The sequence below is a fragment of the Chlorocebus sabaeus genome, chromosome 1 (assembly GCF_047675955.1).
Source record: "Chlorocebus sabaeus isolate Y175 chromosome 1, mChlSab1.0.hap1, whole genome shotgun sequence".
Classification (NCBI taxonomy): Eukaryota; Metazoa; Chordata; class Mammalia; order Primates; family Cercopithecidae; genus Chlorocebus; species Chlorocebus sabaeus.
The window spans coordinates 66,630,378-66,650,349 of record NC_132904.1 but is presented as its reverse complement, the minus strand read 5'-3'; the positions used below and the strand labels follow the sequence as shown (position 1 = coordinate 66,650,349).

Below are 19,972 nucleotides of genomic sequence, written 5' to 3'. Positions count from 1 at the left end.
AACCCTTTGTGGCTCATATATTTTAAAAGATGTAAAAAAAGAGCTGAAGAAAATCATGTGTGATCTCTTAGCAGAATAGATTTATTATTTTTATTGCTTGCAGAATAAAGCCTATCCTTGAAAGCTCTGCATTGTGGGCAGGGGGCTCAGTGGTATCTGGAGGACAGGGCACTGGCCACTCCAGTCACCATCTTCTGCCAGGAAGCCTGCACTTCAGGGGTGAATTCTTTGCCGAAATGGATTGCCAAAACAGTCACCAGCACATTTCCCAGGAGCTGTTGAGATGAAAGGAGACAACAAAAATGAACCCATAGTGAGCTGAGAGCTCCAGCCTGGCCTCCAGAAACTACACACCCAGCTTCCACCCAGAATCAAGCCTATGTTAACTTCCCTCAAAGCCTGAGATTTTGCCTTCCCATTAAATGCAGGTAGTTGTACCCCTTGCAGCACTAGTCACTGGCCGAAATTTAAAACTTGCTGTCTTCTTGCCACCACAAACCCTGTATGTTGTAGGCTGAAAACGTTAAAAGAAACACACGCGCGCGCGCGCACACACACACACACACACCTGGCTTTCAAAATCTACTCTAGCCCAAATGTTTCAATTGATCCTCACCCCTGGACACACTTTGCCCCCATCTGGAATTAGAGGATATAAGTTTGTAATGAAGTGATAGCGGCATTTTGTATGTGTCCAGCTGATATAGGAATAGCCTCAGACCCTGTTTGGTCACCAGAGTTCCCCACTTTGACTGGGCCAATATATGCCTTCTGCCTGCATCTTTTGAATGACCATACTTGTCCTGCCTCCAGATAGATGTTTTAAAACAAATAACAAAAATGAGGGAAAGATGAAAGTTCTTTCTACCGGAATCTAATAAAGAAAAGTCATTTTCCTCATTTCCACCTCTGTTTTGTCAAAGTCAAAATTGTCCGTCTAGATTTTTAGAGGCACTCCTTAGGCCCTAAAACATTACCATTGGGTCTCAGCCCAGTTAGTCCTCTGCAGTTTCTTCACTCCCAACCCCAGTACCTTCAAATAGCTCACACCCAGCAGGTAGATTCGGCTGTCCTCAGATCAATACTCAGTTGTCTAAGTTGCCTTGAGACTGAACTCTGAAACTGCTGAAACTCCTGGACTCACCCTGAAGTTCTCAGGATCCACATGCAGCTTGTCACAGTGCAGCTCACTCAGCTGGGCAAAGGTGCCCTTGAGATCATCCAGGTTCTTTATGGCATCTCCCAAGGAAGTCAGCACCTTCTTGCCGTGTGCCTTGACCTTGGGGTTGCCCATGATGGCAGAGGCAGAGGACAGGTTGCCAAAGCTGTCAAAGAACCTCTGGGTCCATGGGTAGACAACCAGGAGCCTGTGAGATTGAACAAGAGCAGTTTAACAGTCAGAAAGTGCCACAAATCCTGAGAAGCGGCCTGGACTTTTGCCAGGCACAGGGTCCTTCCTTCCCTTCCTTGTCCTGGTCACCAGAGCCTACCTTCCCAGGGTTTCTCCTCCAGCATCTTCCACATTCACCTTGCCCCACAGGCTTGTGATAGTAGCCTTGTCCTCCTCTGTCAAATGACCCATGGCGTCTGGACTAGGAGCTTATTGATAATCTCAGCCGTTCCAGAAGCGAGTGTGTGGAACTGCTGGAGGGTGCTTCCTTTTATTCTTCATCCCTAGCCAGCCGCCGGCCCCTGGCCTCACCTGATACTCTAAGACTATTGGTCAAGGTTGCCTTGTCAAGGCTATTGGTCAAGGCAAGACTGGCCAACCCATGGGTGGAGTTTAGCCAGGGACCGTTTCAGACAGATATTTGCATTGAGATAGTGTGGGGAAGGGGCCCCCAAGAGGATACTGCTGCTTAATTTTTTTATAGCCTTTGCCTTGTTCCAATTCAATCATTCCAATTTTTCTCTAATTTATTCTTCCCTTTAGCTAGTTTCCTTCTCCCACCATAGAAGATACCAGGACTTCTTTTGTCAGCCTTTTTTACCTTCTTGTCTCAAGCTCCAGTGAGGCCTGGAGATTAAAGTTATAGCATGTACCAATTTTTGAAAAGTTCGGGGATTGTGACATGTGTTTTAGGCATAGGTCCAGGATTTTTGATGGGACAAGTCTTAGTCTCATTTAGTAAGCATTGGTTTCCAAAGAAGAAGTGCTATACTTATCTTTGAAAATACTCTCTGTGGTTTTAGGCCATTATCTCTTAAGTTCTCATTAGTGTAGTTAAAAAAAATCATATAAAGCAACGGTTTCAGTGTGGGAATAGATTAATGTTATGTAATATAATATAAGACTTAATCCTTCAGTATCTACTTCTCTGTACCTATTTGAAATAAATCACGTGTGTTTCATCTCAGCAAAGGTATTTTTTTTTTTTTCATATTCAGGTATGTATGTAGGCACCCGATGATGTGTATTTATCACTGGATAAGTGTGTGTGCTGGCTGATGACCCAGGGTTTTGGTGTAGCTCTTCTGTGTTCAGTAAAGATGATGGTAGAATGTTCTTTGGCAGATACTATGGCTTAGAATTAATTATCTTGTATAAATGCTAGGTTCAGTTCTCAGGGAATCTTATTCTAAGACATAAGACATGTATTTGCATGGAAAACAACTCTAAAGAGGCAGGGACTGCTTTAATTGACTAATAGGCCACACACTGTGACTGTTGGGATGTCACTTTAGTTTAGACATCTTTATCTGTAACTCAGTGCTATTTCTGACATATTGGCCACTGAACATGGCAGGAAGTATTCATGGTGTTTTTTCTTTTATTTTTTTCTTTTGGATTTTTGTTTCTTGGTGGGTTTGGTTTCGCTTTTGTTTTTTCTCTGAAAGTGATCCATGACCTTGGTAGATTATGATGTCAGAAACTCTGGAAATCTGTTTTATTGGAGGGGAGGTCTACCTCCCCTAACCTATCAGATTAATACTAATTATAATAATATTGGTGGAATCCTTTCAGCCTTCATAATCTTGTGTAAAGCTTATATCTGCTCAAAGTGTGAGATGGCTAAAAGACCAGAAAGATACATGTTGACCCATGCAGCAAAGCTGCACATATTGCACTTGTTCTTTGGAAGTTAAAATAAAAGTTGAATAAAAAAGGAAAGAAAAAGATTTGTCAACATATCAGTATCTTCCAGTTATTCACATAATAATAAGTGACTTCTCTCAATCTAAGGGTGGGTGAGAAAGATTTTTATTGGTATGCAGGTACAGATTACAGAGACTGAGGTGAATCCAAATTAGGGTCTCTTTAAGATAGGGGATCTGTGAGATGAGTAGATGGGTGTGTATAGATCTTTGACCATATCTGGGAATCTGGTTGGGTTCCATTTGTAGAGCCTGACCTTGAAGAATGTCTCAGAGACTGGTGTCTAAGCCCACTAAGGCTTAAACAAGTGAATCTTTTGAATCTGTTTTTGTTGTTGTTGTTGTTGTTTTTGTTTTTGTTTTTGAGATGGAGTCTTGTTCTGTCATCCAGGCTGGAGTGCAGTGGTGTGATCTCAGCTCACTGCAACTCCCGCCTTCCAGGTTCAAGCAATTCTCCTGCCTCAGCCTCTCGAGTAGCTGGGATTACAGGCACTTACCATCATGCCCAGCTAATTTTTGTGTTTTTGTAGAGACGGGGTTTCACCATGTTGGCCAGGTTGGTCTTGAACTCTTGACCTCAGGTGAACTGCCTGCCTTGGCCTCCCAAAGTGGTGGGATTACAGGCGTGAGCCACTGCTCCTAGCCTCTAAACAAGTGAATTTTAATTGCTCCTCCTCAGACTAAGGAATATCTAGGATCCCTCCTGTTTTCAAACAACTTCCCCCTTTATCCAGAAACCAAGGCAGTGATCTAAAAGTCACATATAAACCCTTATTTCCTCTTATGCTTTTGAGGCAATATCTTTTAAGAGTTTATTGATTTCTCCTTGTCCATAACTGTCTTATTCCTCAATTTTTCCTATATCATTGCTTCTGACATTGATTAAATCCTCACTGATAAAACTGTTTCTTTATACCAGCAATTTCAAGTGTTTTCAAGCATTCATTCCCATGTATTTTCAAACATTTGTTCAACAAATATCTGTTTAATAAATGTCATAATTTTTAAAGTACTGGGCATTTAAGTTAAATAAGTCAGAGAATAAAGTTTTCCTCTGAAGATTATAATCTAGGTAGAACACACATAAAATTAATAAGTTAAACAGCAAAATAATTTCAGATATTATCTACTAAAAAGAAAATTAAGGAGAAAGTATTCCAACAGAGGCAAAATGACAAGAAGGAATCTGCCGTGGGAAGGCATTGCCAAATAAAGTTTAGAAGCTGAAATAGTAAATTTAAAGCTCTGAAGCAGAAGAAAACAAACTCCTGCTGTGCCAGAGAGATAGATAAAGAACCAGTGCCGTTGGTATGTAAATAGTAAAGTGGAGAATAGCAGGTGGTATTTTTTCAGGGAAGCATAAACCTAATGACAAAAACTTGCCTTCAGTGGTAGGGAGTGAGAAAGCATTATAGAATTTTAACTCTGGTAATGACATAGTCTCTAAGCAATCCGTACAATTGGCTGGATTACTATTCTAAGCATGACCTGTTTATCACAACTGTTTTGCTTAAAAAGCCCTTATTGCCTGCGGACAACAATTAGTTATTCTTACAACTATTAAAAATCTTGTCATGCAGATGTGTGTGTGTGTGTATCCATTATGAATTTGCTTTCAATTAAGTTATATTGAATTGGCAATATTTAAATCTAGATATAGCTCCCTAACGGGTAAAGAGTGTATCCACTGCCCACCCCCCAACATCACCATCCTTGACTCCTTGAATTCAAAGGGCAGTATAGTTTTGGGGGACAAGAAAGAGAGAGAAAAAAGAGAGATTGATTAAAAATGCATATTACTGACAAATTAGAGGATAATGACAGATGAGAGGCAGAAGAACTAGATTGCAGCTCCCACTCGGACGCACAGAGCAGCATGTGAAGTCTCACATCATGAACTTTTGTTGCAGAACCACATGCAGAAAAAAATCAGGAAAGTTGAGAGAACCCACAGATCCTCCGAAAGAAGCAGATTGCTCCTGCAAGACCTGGGAAACACCCCAAATATTGTGAGTGCCCAAACTGTGGAAGTGGGAATGGGGGACCATCCACTCCCAAACACACATCCTCACTGGGGAACTTGAAGGTCTAGACCACAGGAGAAGATTCTGACCTTACCTGGAGCTGAGTCAATTTAGAGGACCAAGCAAAATACATGGGTAGAGGAAGCAGCAGGAAAAGCCCTGTGGGCTTTCTGGGCCCCTTAGGAAGCCATTTCTGCCTTGCCTCACAGGGGTCCTTTGGGAGGGCTGCCAGAGGAACTGGGAAAAGATGACAGGAAAAAGGAAATCTCCACCTGGCCAGAACTCGGGGCTGGGCAGTGAGGGGTTGGTGGGGGACATGAATTTGGTGTGCAGACTCCACAGGCAGGGAAGTAGGACAGCCCTACTTGCTTTCACAGCTGGTAGCCTGGGGCAAGTTCTCAGCCTTGCTCACTGACTGCATGGAAACAGACTCACTGGTGCTATTGCCGGGGAGGGTGCACACTGGAAGTGAGACCAACTTTTTGGGTTGCTTGGGAGCTGGTTGAGTCATGTGACTGCTTGCTTTCTCCCACTTTCCTGACGACCTGCATGACACAGCAGAGGCAGCCATAATCGTCCTAGGAGCATAAATCCATTGACCAGGAAACTACACCCCCATCCCCCACAGTAACCACAGAAAGACCTGCCCAAGGAGACTCTGAGCTCAGACACGACTAGTCCTGCCCCCACCTGATGGTCTTTCCTTATTCACCCTGGTAGCTGAAGACAAAGGGCATATATTTTGGGGAGTTCTAGGGCACCCCCGTCCCCCCAACCACCACCACCTGACTGCCTCTACTGATGCTCTCTAGAAAGTGCCACCCCCTGGCAGGAGGCCAACCAGCACAAAAATAGTGCATTGAACAACCAAAAGTAAGGACCCTCACAGAGTCTATTTCATCCTCTACCACCTCCATTGGAGCAGGTGGTTGTATCTATGGCTGAGAGACCCATAGATGGTTCATGTCACAAGACTCTGTGCAGACAAACTCCAGTATCAGCCCGGAGTCGGGTAGACCTGATGGGTGGCTACATCCAGAAGAGAGATAACAATCACTACAGTTTGGCTCTCAGGAAGCCACATCACTAGAAAAAGGGGGACTGTGCTACATCAAGGGAACACCTCATGGGACAAAAGAATCTGAACAACAGCCTTGAGGCCTAGACTTTTCCTCTGACAGAGCCTACCCAAATGAGAAGGAACCAGAAAGCTAACTCTGGTAATATGAAAAACAAGGTTCTTTAACACCCCCCAAAAAATCACACTAGCTCACCAACAATGCATACAAACCAAGAAGAAATCCCTGATTTACCTGAAAAATAATTCAGAAGGTCAGTTATTAAGCTAATCAAGGAGGCATCAAAGGAAGGTGAAGTCCAATTTTAAAAAAATAAAAAATATGCTTCAAGAAATAAGGGGAGAAATCTTCAGTGAAAGAGATAGCATAAATAAAAAACAATCAAAACTTCAGGAAACAATGGATGAATGGATGCACTTATAGAAATGCAAAATGCTCTAGAAAGTCTCAGCAATAGAATCAAGCAAGCAGAAGAAATTCAGAGCTTGAAGACAAGGTTTTTAAATTAATCCAGTCCAACAAAGACAAAGAAAAAAGAATAAGAAAATATGATCAAAGCCTCCAAGAAATCTGGGATTATGTTAAACAATCAAACCTAAGACTAATCAGCATTCCTGAGAAAGAAGAGAAATCTAAAAGTTTGGAAAACTTATTCGGGGAAATAATCAAGGAAAACGTCCCCCGCCTTGCTAGAGACCTAGACATCCAAATACAAGAAGCTCAATAAACACCTGGGAAATTCATCGCAAACAGATCATTGCCTAGGTACATTGTCATCAGAATATCTAAAGTTAACTAAAGACAAAGAGAATCTTAAGAGCTGTGAGCCAAAAGTACCAGGAAACCTGTGAAAGAAAATCTATCAGATTAACAGCAGATTTCTCAGCAGAAACCATATAAGCTAGAAGTGAATAGGGCCCTATCTTCAGCCTTCTTAAACGAAACAATTGTCAGCCAAGAATTTTGTATTCAGTGAAACTAAGCTTCATAAATGAAGAAAATATACAATGTTTTTCAGAAAAACAAATGCTGAGAAAATTCGTCACTACCAAGCCAACACTACAAGAACTGATAAAAGGAGTTCTAAATCTCGAAACAAACCCTGGAAGCACATCAAAACAGAACCTCTTTAAAGCATAAACCCCATAAGACATATACAACAAAAATACAGATTAAAAAGGTATATAGGCAACAAATAGCATGAAGAATGGAATAGTACCTCACACCTCAATACTGATGTTGAATGTAGACTAAATGCTCCACTTAAAATATACAGAATTGCAGAATGAATAAGAATTCACCAACCAATTATCTGCCATCTTCAAGAGACTCACCTAACACATAAGGACTCACATAAACTTAAGGTAAAGGGGTGGAAAATGACATTCCACACAAATGGACACCAAAAATGAGCAGGAGCAGCTATTCTTGTGTCAGACAAAACAAACTTTAAAGAAACAGCAGTTAAAAAAGATAAACAGGGACATGATGTAATGATAAAAGGCCTTGTCTAATGGGAGAATATTACAGTTCTTACTATATATGCATCTAATACTGGAGAACTCAAATTTATAGAACAATTACTGCTAGACCTAAGAAATGAAATAGACAGCAACACAGTAATAGTGGGGACTTCAATACTCCACTGACTGCACTAGGCAGGTCATCAAGACAGAAAGTGTACAAAGAAACAATGAATTTAAACTATATCCTGGAACAAAAGGACTTAACAGATATTTACAGGACATTCTACCCAACAACTGCAGAATATACATTATATTCATCAGCACATGGAACTTTCTCCAAGGCAGGCCATATGGTATGCCACAAAACAAGCCTCAATACATTTTTAAAAATTGAAATTATACCAAGCATTCTCTCAGACCACAGTAGAATAAAGTTGGAAATCAACTACAAAAGGAACCTTCAAAACCATGCAAACACCCCGAAATTAAATAACCTGCTCCTGAATGATCATTGGGTCAACAACGAAATCAAGATGGAAATTTAAAAATTATTTGCTTTGAAAACAAGCATAAGACAAGGATTCCCTCTCTCCACTCCTACTCAACACAGTATTGGAATTTCTGGCCAGGGCAATCAGACAAGAGAAAGAAATAAAGGTATTCAAATAGGAAGAGAGAAAGTTAACTTGTCTCTGTTTGCAGATGACATGATTGCATACTTAGAAGACCCCGTCGTCTCAGCCCAAAATATTAAGCTGACAAATAGCTTCAGCAAATTCTCAAGACACAAAATCAATGTGCAAAAATCACAAGCATTCCTATATGCCAACAATAGACAAAGAGAGAGGCAAATCATGAGTGAACTCCCATTCACAATTGCTGCAAAGTGAATAAAATACCTAGAAATACAACTTATAAGGGATGTGAAGAACCTCTTCAAGGACAACTACAAACCACTGCTCAAGGAAATAAGAAAGGACACAAACAAATGGAAAAATATTCCATGCTCATAGATAGGAAGAATCAATATCATTAAAATGACCATACTGCCCAAAGTAATTTATAGATTCAATGCTATCCCCATCAAGCTACCACTGACTTTTTTCAAAGAATTATAAAAAACTGCTTTAAATTTCGTATCTAATCAAAAAAGAGCTCATCTAGCCAATATAATCCTAAACAAAAAGAACAAAGCTGGAGGCATGATGCTACCTACAGTAAAAAAAAAAAAAAAAAAACAGCATGGTACTGGTACTAAAACAGATATTTAGACCAACAGAACAGAACAGAAGCCTCAGAAATAATGCCACACATCTACAACCATCTGATCTTTGACAAACATCACAAAAACAAGCAATGGGGAAAGAATTTCCTATTTAATAAATGGTGTTAGAAAAACTGGCTAGCAATATGCAGAAAACTGAAACTGGACCCCTTCCTTACGCCTTATACAAAAATTAACTCAAGGTGGATTAAAGACTTAAATGTGAGACCTAAAACCATAAAAACCCTAGAAGAAAACTTAGGCAATACCATTCAGGACATAGGCATGGGCAAATACTTCATGACTAAAACATCAAAAGCAATGACAACAAAGGCCAAAATTGACATATAGGATCTAACTAAACTAAAGAGCTTCTGTACAGCAAAAGAAACTATTATCAGAGTGAACAGGCAACCTACAGAATGGGAGAAAATTTTTGCAATCTATCCATTTGACCAAGGGCCAATATCCAAAATCTACAAAGAACTTCAACAAATTTACAAGAAAAAAACTAACAACCCCATCAAAAAGTGGACAAAGGATATGAACAGATGCTTCTCTAAAGAAGTCATTTATGTGGCCAACAAACACATGAAAAAAAACTCATCATCACTGGTCATTAGAGAAAAGCAAATCAAAACCACAATGAGATACCATCTCATGCCAGTTAGAATGGCAATCATTAAAAAGTCAGGAAACAACAGGTGCTGTAGAGGATGTGGAGGAATAGGAACACTTTTACACTGTTGATGGGTGTGTAAATTAGTTCAAACATTGTGGAAGACAGTGTGATGATTCCTCAAGGATCTAGAACCAGAAATACTGTTTGACCCAGCAATCCCATTATTGGGTATATATCCAAAGAATTATAAATCATTCTACTATAAAGACACATGCACATGTATGTTTATTGCAGCACTATTCACAATAGCAAATACTTGGAACCAACCCAAATGGTCAGCAATGATAGAATGGATAAGAAAATGTGGGACATTATACACCACAGAATACTATACAGCCATAAAAAAGGATGAGTTCATGTCTTTGCAGGGACATGGATGAAGCTGGAGACCATCATTCTGAGCAAACTAACACAGGAACAGAAAAACCAAACACCTCATGTTCTCACTCATAAGTGGGAGTTGAACAGTGAGAACACATGGACACAGGGAGGGGAATATCACATGCCAGGGCCTGTCAGGGGGTGGGGGACTAGAAGAGGGACAGCATTAAAAGAAATAACTAAAGTAGATGACAGGTTGATGGGTGCAGCAAACCACCACGGCATGTCTATAGCTATGTAACAAACCTGCATATTCTGCACATGTATCCCAGGACTTAAAGTATAATAATAACACAATTATTTGAACTGACCAACAATAGTGACACAACCTATCAAAACCTCTAGGATACAGCAAAGGTGGTGCTAAAAGGAAAGTTCATAGCCCTAAATGTCAATGTCAGAGTCTGAAAGAGCACAAGCAGATAATATAAGGTCACACCTCAAGGAACTAGAAAAACAAAAAACAAACAGAACCAAAACCCAGCAAAAGAAAGGGAATAACCAAGATAAGAGGAGAACTAAATGAAATTAAAACAACTACAAAAAAATACAAAAGCTGCATTCAATAAAAAGCTGGTTCTTTGAAAAGATAAATAAATCTGATAGACCATTAGCAAGATTATCCAAGAAAAGAAAAGTCAAGAGTCCTCAGAAATAATACCACACATCTACAGCCATCTGATCTTTGACAAACCTGAGAGAAACAAGAAATGGGGAAAGGATTCCCTATTTAATAAATGGTGCTGGGAAAATTGGCTAGCCATAAGTAGAAAGCTGAAACTGGATCCTTTCCTTACTCCTTATACGAAAATTAATTCAAGATGGATTAGAGACTTAAATGTTAGACCTAATACTATAAAAACCCTAGAGGAAAACCTAGGTAGTACCATTCAGGACATAGGCATGGGCAAAGACTTCATGTCTAAAACACCAAAAGCAATGGCAGCAAAAGCCAAAATTGACAAATGGGATCTCATTAAACTAAAGAGCTTCTGCACAGCAAAAGAAACTACCATCAGAGTGAACAGGCAACCTACAGAATGGGAGAAAATTTTTGCAATCTACTCATCTGACAAAGGGCTAATATCCAGAACCTACAAAGAACTCAAACAAATTTATGAGAAAAAAACAAACAACCCCATCAAAAAGTGGGCAAAGGATATGAACAGACATTTCTCAAAAGAAGACATTCATACAGCCAACAGACACATGAAAAAATGCTCATCATCACTGGCCATCAGAGAAATGCAAATCAAAACCACAATGAGATACCATCTCACACCAGTTAGAATGGCGATCATTCAAAAGTCAGGAAACAACAGGTGCTGGAGAGGATGTGGAGAAATAGGAACACTTTTACACTGTTGGTGGGATTGTAAACTAGTTCAACCATTATGGAAAACAGTATGGCGATTCCTCAAGGATCTAGAACTAGATGTACCATTTGACCCAGCCATCCCATTACTGGGTATATACCCAAAGGATTATAAATTATGCTGCTATAAAGACACATGCACACGTATGTTTATTGCAGCACTATTCACAATAGCAAAGACTTGGAATCAACCCAAATGTCCATCAGTGACAGATTGGATTAAGAAAATGTGGCACATATACACCATGGAATACTATGCAGCCATCAAAAAGGATGAGTTTGTGTCCTTTGTAGGGACATGGATGCAGCTGGAAACCATCATTCTTAGCAAACTATCACAAGAACAGAAAACCAAACACCGCATGTTCTCACTCATAGGTGGGAACTGAACAATGAGATCACTTGGACTCGGGAAGGGGAGCATCACACACCGGGGCCTATCATGGGGAGGGGGGAGGGGGGAGGGGGGAGGGATTGCATTGGGAGTTATACCTGATGTAAATGACGAGTTGATGGGTGCTGACGAGTTGATGGGTGCAGCACACCAACATGGCACAAGTATACATATGTAACAAACCTGCACGTTGTGCACATGTACCCTACAACTTAAAGTTTAATAAATAAATTTAAAAAAAAAAAAGAAAGAAAGTAAAGGAATAAGAACTTTTTCAGAAAAACAAAAAACAAAAAACAAAAAAAAAAAAAGAAAAAAGAAAAGTCCAAATAAGCTCAATTAAAAATGAAACGGGAGATACTACTACTGATACCACAGAAATACAAAAGATTATTCAAGGCTACTATGAACAACTTTACCTGCATAAACTAGAAAACCTAAAGGAGATGGATGAATTCCTGGAAAGATACAGCACTCTAGCTTAAATCAGGAAGAATTAGATACCCTGAACAGACCAGTAATAAGCAGCAAGATTGAAATGATAATAAAAAGTTACCAACAACAAAAAAGTCCAGGACCAGAGAGATTCACAGCTGAATTCTACCAGACATTCAAAGAAGAATTGATACCAATTCTATTGACACTATTCTACAAGATAGAGAAAGAGAGAATCCTCCCTAAATCATTCTATGAAGCCAGTATCACCTTAATACCAAAACTGGGAAATAACATAACCAAAAACAACAACAACAACAAAACACTGCAGACCAATATCCCTGATGATCATAGCTGCTAACATCCTTGACAAAATACTAGCTAAAAGCATCCGACAACATATCAAAACCCAGGATCAAGTGTGTTTCATACAAGGGATGCAGGAATGGTTTAACATATGCAAGTCAATAAATGTGATACACAACAAAAACAAAATTGGAGACAAAAATCACATGACTATCTCAATAGCCAAAGAAACTGCATTCAGCAAAATTCAACATCCCTTTATGACTAAAACTCTCAGTAAAATTGGTTTACAAAGGACATACCTCAATGTAATAACAGTCATCTGTGGTAAACACAAAACCAACATTTTATTGAATGGGAAAAAGTTAAAAGCATTCCCTCTGAGAACTGGAATGAGACAAGGATGCCCACTCTCACCACATATTTTAACATACTTTAACATATTACTGTGTGGTGTAGCATATATTACACCACACACTTTAACATATTACTGGAAGAACAATCAGTCAAGAGAAAGAAACAAAGTGCATCCAGACTGTTAAAGAGGAAGTCAAACTGTCACTGTTTGCTTGTGATATGATTGTGTATCTAGAAAACTCTAAAGACTCTTCCAAAACCTCCTAGAACTGATAAAATAATTCAGCAAAGTTTTTGGATACAAATTAATGTACACCAATCAGTTGCTCTCTTACATACCAGTAATGACCAAGCTGAGAATAAAATCAAGAATGCAACCCCTTTTACAATAGCTGCAAATAAATAAATAAATAAATAAATAAACAAACAAACAAACAAACAAACTTAGGAACGTATACCTAACCAATGAAGTGACAGACATCTACAAGGAAAACTACAAAACACTGCTGAAAGTAATCATATAAGACCCAAACAAATGGCATTCTCATAGACAGGTAGAATCAATGTTGTGAAAATGACCATAATGCCGAAAGCAACCTACAAATTCATTGCAATTCCCATCAAAATACCACCATTATTCTTCACAAAACTAGAAAAAACAATCCTAAAATTCTTACGGAACCAAAAAAGAGCCCACATAAACAAAGCAAGACTAAACAAAAAGAACAAATCTGAAGGCGTTACATTACCTCATTTCAAACTATACAATAAGGTCATAGTCACCAAAACAGCATGATGCTGGTATACAAATAGGCACATAGACCAATGGAACAGAATAGAGAACCCAGAAATAAACTCAAATACTTACCACCAACTGATCTTTGACAAAGCAAACAAAAACATAAAGTGGGGAAAGGGCACCCTATTCAACAAATGGTGCGGGGATAGCTAGCAAGCTACATAGCTAGGAGAATGAAACTGGATCTTCGTCTCTCACCTTATATAAAAATCAACTCAAGATGGATCAAGAACTTAAATCTAAGCCCGGAAACTCTAAAAATTCTAGAAGATAACATCAGAAAAATCCTTTTACATATTGGCTTAGGCAAAGATTTCATGACCAAGAACACAAAAGCAAATACATAAAAACAAGGATAAATATCTGGGACTAAATTAAACTAAAGAGCTTTTGCATGGCAAAAGGAAGAGTCTGCAGAATAAACAGACAACCCACAGAGTGGGAGAAAATCTTCACAATCTATACGTCTGACAAAAGAATAATATCCAGGCTCTAAAATGAACATAAATAAATTATCAAGAAAATAACAAACAATCCCATTTAAAAAGTAGGCTTAAGGACATGAATAGACAATTCTCAGAAAAAGATATACAAACGACCAACAAACATATGAAAAAATTCTCAACGTGACTAATGATCAGGGAAATGCAAATCAAAACCACAATGCAATACCACCTAACACCTGTAAGCATGGTCATAATAAAAAAATTTTTTTAAATTGATGCTAGCGTGGATGTGGAGAACAGAGAACACTTCTATACTGCTGATGGGAATGTAAACTAGTACAACCACTATGGAAAACAGTGCAGAGATTCCTTAAAGAACTGAAAGTAGATCTACCATTTGATCCAGCAATCCCACTACTGGGTATCTACACAGAGGAAAATAAGTTGTTATATGAAAAAAATACTTGCACACACGTTTACAGCAGCACAATGTGCAATTGCTAAAATGTGGAACCAACCCAAATGCCCATCAATCAATTAGTGGATAAAGAAACTGTGTATATATGTGGCATATATATGTGTGGGGTGTGTGTGTATATATATATACACATATATATACATGGTGTGTATATGTATATATATGTGGTATAGAAACTGTGGTGTATATATATAGTGTGTATATATATGGTATATATATGGGCTGTGTGTATATATGTCATATATATATGATGAGTATATATATGATTCCATCATATATATGATGGGATATATATGATGGGATATATATATACATGATGGGATACTACTCAGCCATAAAAATGAGTGAATTAAAAGCATTTGCAGCAACCTGGATGAGATTGGAGACCTTTATTCTAAGTGAAGTAACTCAGGAATGGAAAACCAAAAATTGTATGTTCTCATTCATAAATGGGAGCTAGAACTAGGCTATGAGAATGCAAAGGTATAAGGATGACACAAGGGAAAGCGGGGTAAAGGGAATGAGAGATAAAAGACTACAAATTGGGTGCAGGGTATACTGCTTGGGTGATGGGTGCACCAAAATCTCACAAATCACCACTTAATAACTTATGCATATAACAAAATACCACCTGTTTCCCCAATAACCTACGGAAATAAATTTTTTTTTAAATGCATGTTGCTTGTATGTTTTTATTTTATTTTTTGCTCTTGAGTTGCCTGAGTTCTTTTCATTTTCTGGATATCAGATCCTTGTCAGATGAGTAGTTTGCAAATATTGTTTCCTATTCAACAAGTTGACTCTTCACTGCAGTGATTGTTTTCTTTGTTGTGCAAAAGCTTTTTAATATATATCCGTTTTGTCTATTTTTGCTTTTGTTGCCTGTGTTTTTGGGGTTCCAGCTATAAAATATTTGCCTACACCTGGGCAAAGATTAGTTCTGAGTAGACATTTTTCAAAAGAAGACATGCACATGGCCAACAGGTATATGAAAAAAATGCTCAGTATCCCAGTCATTAGGGAAATACAAATCAAAACTACAATGAGATATCTACTTACCCTAGTTAAAATGGTTATTAACAAACAGACAAAAAATAACAGATCCTTGTGAGGATATGGAGAAAAGGGAACTCTCTTACACACTTTTGGTGGGAATGTAAAATAGTAAAGCCATTATGGAAAACAGTATGAAGATTTCTCAATAAACTAAAAATAGTACTACATACAATCCAGCAATCTCACTAGTGGATATTTATCCAAAAGAAAGGAAATCAGTATATCCAATGGACACATTACACTCATGTTTATTGAAGAACTATTCACAATAGTTAAGGATCAACCTAAGTGTCTATCAACAGACGAATGGATTTTAAAAAAAATTGACATCTTTGCACAGTACTATTTTGCCATGAAAAAGAATGAAATCTTGTCATTTGTAGCAACATGGATGGAACTACAGGTCATTATGTTATTGAAAGTTCTGAAGCAGAACAAAAACAAACTCTTGGTATGCCAAAGATAATAAAATAAGCCAGACACAGAAAGTCAAATATTACATGTTTTTATTCATCTGTGGGAGCTAAAAAAGTGGGTGTCATGGTGGTAGAGAGTAGAATGATAGTTATCAGAGGCTGGAAAAAGTGTGAGCGTGTATGGGAGGGGATTTAAGAGATGTTGGTTAATAGGTACAAACACAGTTAGATAGAAGGATTAAGCCATAATGTTTGATATTTGAGTACAGTGACTATAGTTAATTACTATTTATTATATATTTCAAAATGGCTAGAAATGAGGACTTGAAATTTTCTCAACACATAGAAATGATAAATGCTCAAAGCAATGGATATCCTAAATATCTAGATTTAATCATTACATGTTCTATGCATGTAAGTATCACATGTACCCCATAAATATATAGAAATATTATGTATCAAAAAATGCACATTGCTCTCATTTGTTGACTGACTGACTAGGTGAAAATATTTAGTATGATGAATAATCCCTGTTTACTCTGTATATGGGCATATTGAAAGGTTATAAGGCTCAGAGAGACCAGTGTTATTGATAGCTTGCAACTACAATAATTGTTTGTCTCTCTTCCATATTCTGGGTATATATAGCCAAATTCAAAAGTAATTCTCAGGAAAAAGTCTGATCAATGTGGGGGAGGCAATAAAATTACTAATAAAGTTATATTTGCCAAAATATGGCACTCAAACTTGGAAAATGCGAAGGTCCCTTTATATGAAAGACACAAGACCTGAAGGTCAAAACTCCCTGAGCAATCTAGCACTTCCTCGAAAGTAAATCCGTTAATATCCCTCTACCCTCCATACATGAGAGTCCCCAGGTCAGTGCCTGGTTTCCTCCTGTTATCTTCATCAGCCTCGGAGCTTTCAGACATTTATCGCTTCCTTCTTCCTTCTCATCCCCCACCGTCAATCGAATACTATGTCTTTCTCACTCCACCTTGGCCATCCTTCAAATTCCACAGACTCCCTGCTCATCTTGGGTTTGAACTATTGTATCTGTCCCCTTGAATCATCATCCATATTTTATTTTATCTGCAAACTTAAATCCATTTTGTGCACATAAGCAGATTGCTTTCTCCCAAAATCTTATTTCCTGAGTCACTTAATATCCTAATGCTTATTGTTTAGTATTGCAATAGCATAGTAAAAGCTTGTATTTTTGTAGCCAGGCCCTGTACTATCTGGTCTTTCCTAGTCCTCCCTACCTATGTCTTACTCTCCCTTCTACTTCCAGAGAGCCAGTTTCATGCAAGTCACAAAGCCCTAGCTAGCTGGTTTTAGAATTTAAGCCTTTATCAGTATTCTATTTCCTACAGAAAGTCTTCATCACACCCTACAAAAACGTTCCCACTTAGATCCTAACTCTAACTTTATTTTAGTGCATGTTACATTCTATCAGAAAACAATGCACAATGATATCATGTGTCTTAGCCTCGGCTAACCCATGAAATAATGGAATCCTTCAGGAAACAGCAGACTATTGTTGATACACACTCAGTTCATCTTCTTATCTCCAAATCAACTTCATAAAACATATGACAAGCTAGTTACTTCAAAATGTAAATAACAGTAAATTAAAATAGTAATTCTAGCCTATATCTTGACTATCTATGAAGTTTTGTTTTGTTTTGTTTTTGTTTTTAATGAAAAGTGACATGTACCACAAATCTGCTTTCTCGGGTACCACTAACACCTCCTTCTTTCCCCTGTGCAGTAAAAACTGCCTAGGAGTCTCTGTCTACTTAACTAACCATTTTCCCACACTTATAAAGATTTTTCTCCATTATATCATCCTCCATGGAATCCTGGAATGCTCCCATAACATCTGCATTAATTTTACAAGCCCCCATATATTTCTTAAGGAAGCTCTTGGTTCTTCCTATGTTTCTCTCCATCCCTTAGCCCATGAACACTTTTTCCTTTAACACAAGAGTAAAAGATGGAGTATATAAAATTGCAATTTTTGATTACTGAAGAAAATGTGCTTTATTAAACAGAAGACTTTCTCTCAAGGCCAAGCCCAGTCCCCACGTGCAGAAGGAGGGTGTCAGGGTCATAGGAACACTGGCAAACTGGAAGAGAACTCAGTGGTACTTATGGGCCAGGGCAATGGCGACAGCAGACACCAGCTTCTGCCAGGCAGCCTGCACTTCAGGGGTGAACTCCTTGCCAAAGTGAGTAGCCAGAATAATCACCATCACGTTACCCAGGAGCTGTTAGGCAAAAGACAAAATGACACATAGGCATGTTGAGTAGAAGTTTCCGAAAACAACTTGCTGAAAAAACAAACAAACAAAAACGGCTTTATACCTACATTCCGTGACAACCCTGACCTCAAACTGTTCCAAGGTTTGTGCCTACCCAGAAAATTCAGATGAGCTTAGGTTCAATTTTATTTTATGAGCCCTACATTCAACATTCTACCTACCTGCATCCTCACTCTCTCTTCCCATTTTACCAGTATTATTGGGCTCCCTCTCTCTCTATTTTTCTTTAAGCAGTTGTCTAATTTCTGTAAATGTAGAATGGGAGTGCAGCAAGAGTTCTCAGCGGGAGTTTAAAATCCCTAACAAATTCAGAAACAAGCCTTCACTTGGTTACAATACTGATGGGAAATTTAATATCCTTTAGAAAATGTGTCTTATTTTTCTTTGAGAAAATCTTTTATTTTTTTTTGCAAAAATCTCTTTCTAAACCTCAATTATCATGACCCGCATAAAATAAGGCATTTCTATTTCCTTGAAATGGACTTTCATCTACCAAAAGCCAAATTTCATTCTTCTTTTACAAGTCTACAATTCTATAATACAATTCTCCGGGATAAACACATCAAGTTCTGGCAAGATTTCCTGAAAAGTTGAGCCAATTCAGGCTGTTAGTAGTCCTTTACTGTCACTAGTTCTCAATCAGGTTAGTCTTGGTTATGCTCACTAGAAGTCTGCTGTTCTAACATCAAACTCGACCCATGATTTCTGAGATCTTTGTTGATGTTTCCAATAAGATCCTAAGCTTCAATTAATGTCAAACTATAAAGCCAAAAAATCATATCACCCACACCTGAACTCACCTTGAAGTTCTCAGGATCCACATGCAGCTTGTCACAGTGCAGCTCACTCAGCTTAGCAAAGGCAGTCTTGAGGTTGTCCATGTTTTTAATAGCATCTCCAAAGGAAGTCAGCACCTTCTTGCCATGGGCCTTGACCTTGGGGTTGCCCAGGATGGCAGAGGGAGATGACAGGTTTCCAAAGCTGTCAAAAAATCTCTGGGTCCAGGGGTAAACAACGAGGAGCCTATGAAATGACACCATATCAGATACAAAATTAGAGACGCAAAAAATCTTGAGGACTTTCCCAATCAACTTGCTAGGGTAATATTCACCCTTCGTTCCCATGCATTAAGAACCAATGCTTACCTGCCCAAGGCTTCACCTCCAGCCTCTTCCACATTCATCTTGCTCCACAGGCTAGTGACGGCAGCCTTCTCCTCAGCAGTAAAATGCACCATGATGCCAGGCCTGAGAGCTTGCTGGTGATTGCAGCTGTGTCAGAAGCCGATATGTGCTGCTGCCTCTCTGTGTGGCCTTTTATTCTTTACTGCCGAAGTTCTGGCCCCCTGTTCTCCATGGTACTTAAAAGTCATTGGTCAAGGCTGACCTGTGTCCCTCAGGGGTGGAGTCAGGTCCGGAGAGGGTCAGTAGTGATGGATGGATAGCAAGTTTGTGATAATGTGTGCTGGATCTTGAGGCCCTTTTTTGTTGGCTCCTCATCTGTCTGCAACACAAATTTCCATTTGTCCCCTTTTTTACCTTCTTCATCATCTTCCAGAATGATATCCATCTCTCCCATTCTCCTTTTCCAA

The 19,972-nt window shown here is 38.7% G+C and overlaps 2 protein-coding genes across 2 annotated transcripts; both read right to left on the bottom strand.

The window, feature by feature from the left end:
• Nucleotides 1-58: 58 nt before the first annotated feature.
• Nucleotides 59-1,644, bottom strand: HBG (hemoglobin subunit gamma). Its single transcript, XM_037996365.2, has 3 exons — nucleotides 1,491-1,644; nucleotides 1,145-1,367; nucleotides 59-275 (listed from the first exon to the last, which is right to left on the bottom strand). The coding sequence occupies exons 1-3, from the start codon at nucleotides 1,580-1,582 to the stop codon at nucleotides 147-149; spliced, it is 444 nt and encodes a 147-aa protein (XP_037852293.1). The 5' UTR covers nucleotides 1,583-1,644; the 3' UTR covers nucleotides 59-146.
• Nucleotides 1,645-18,052: 16,408 nt separating this feature from the next.
• On the bottom strand, nucleotides 18,053-19,673 carry HBE1 (hemoglobin subunit epsilon 1). The gene is made up of 3 exons (XM_008019895.3): nucleotides 19,527-19,673; nucleotides 19,182-19,404; nucleotides 18,053-18,327 (listed from the first exon to the last, which is right to left on the bottom strand). The coding sequence occupies exons 1-3, from the start codon at nucleotides 19,616-19,618 to the stop codon at nucleotides 18,199-18,201; spliced, it is 444 nt and encodes a 147-aa protein (XP_008018086.1). The 5' UTR covers nucleotides 19,619-19,673; the 3' UTR covers nucleotides 18,053-18,198.
• Between the last annotated feature and the right edge of the window lie 299 nt (nucleotides 19,674-19,972).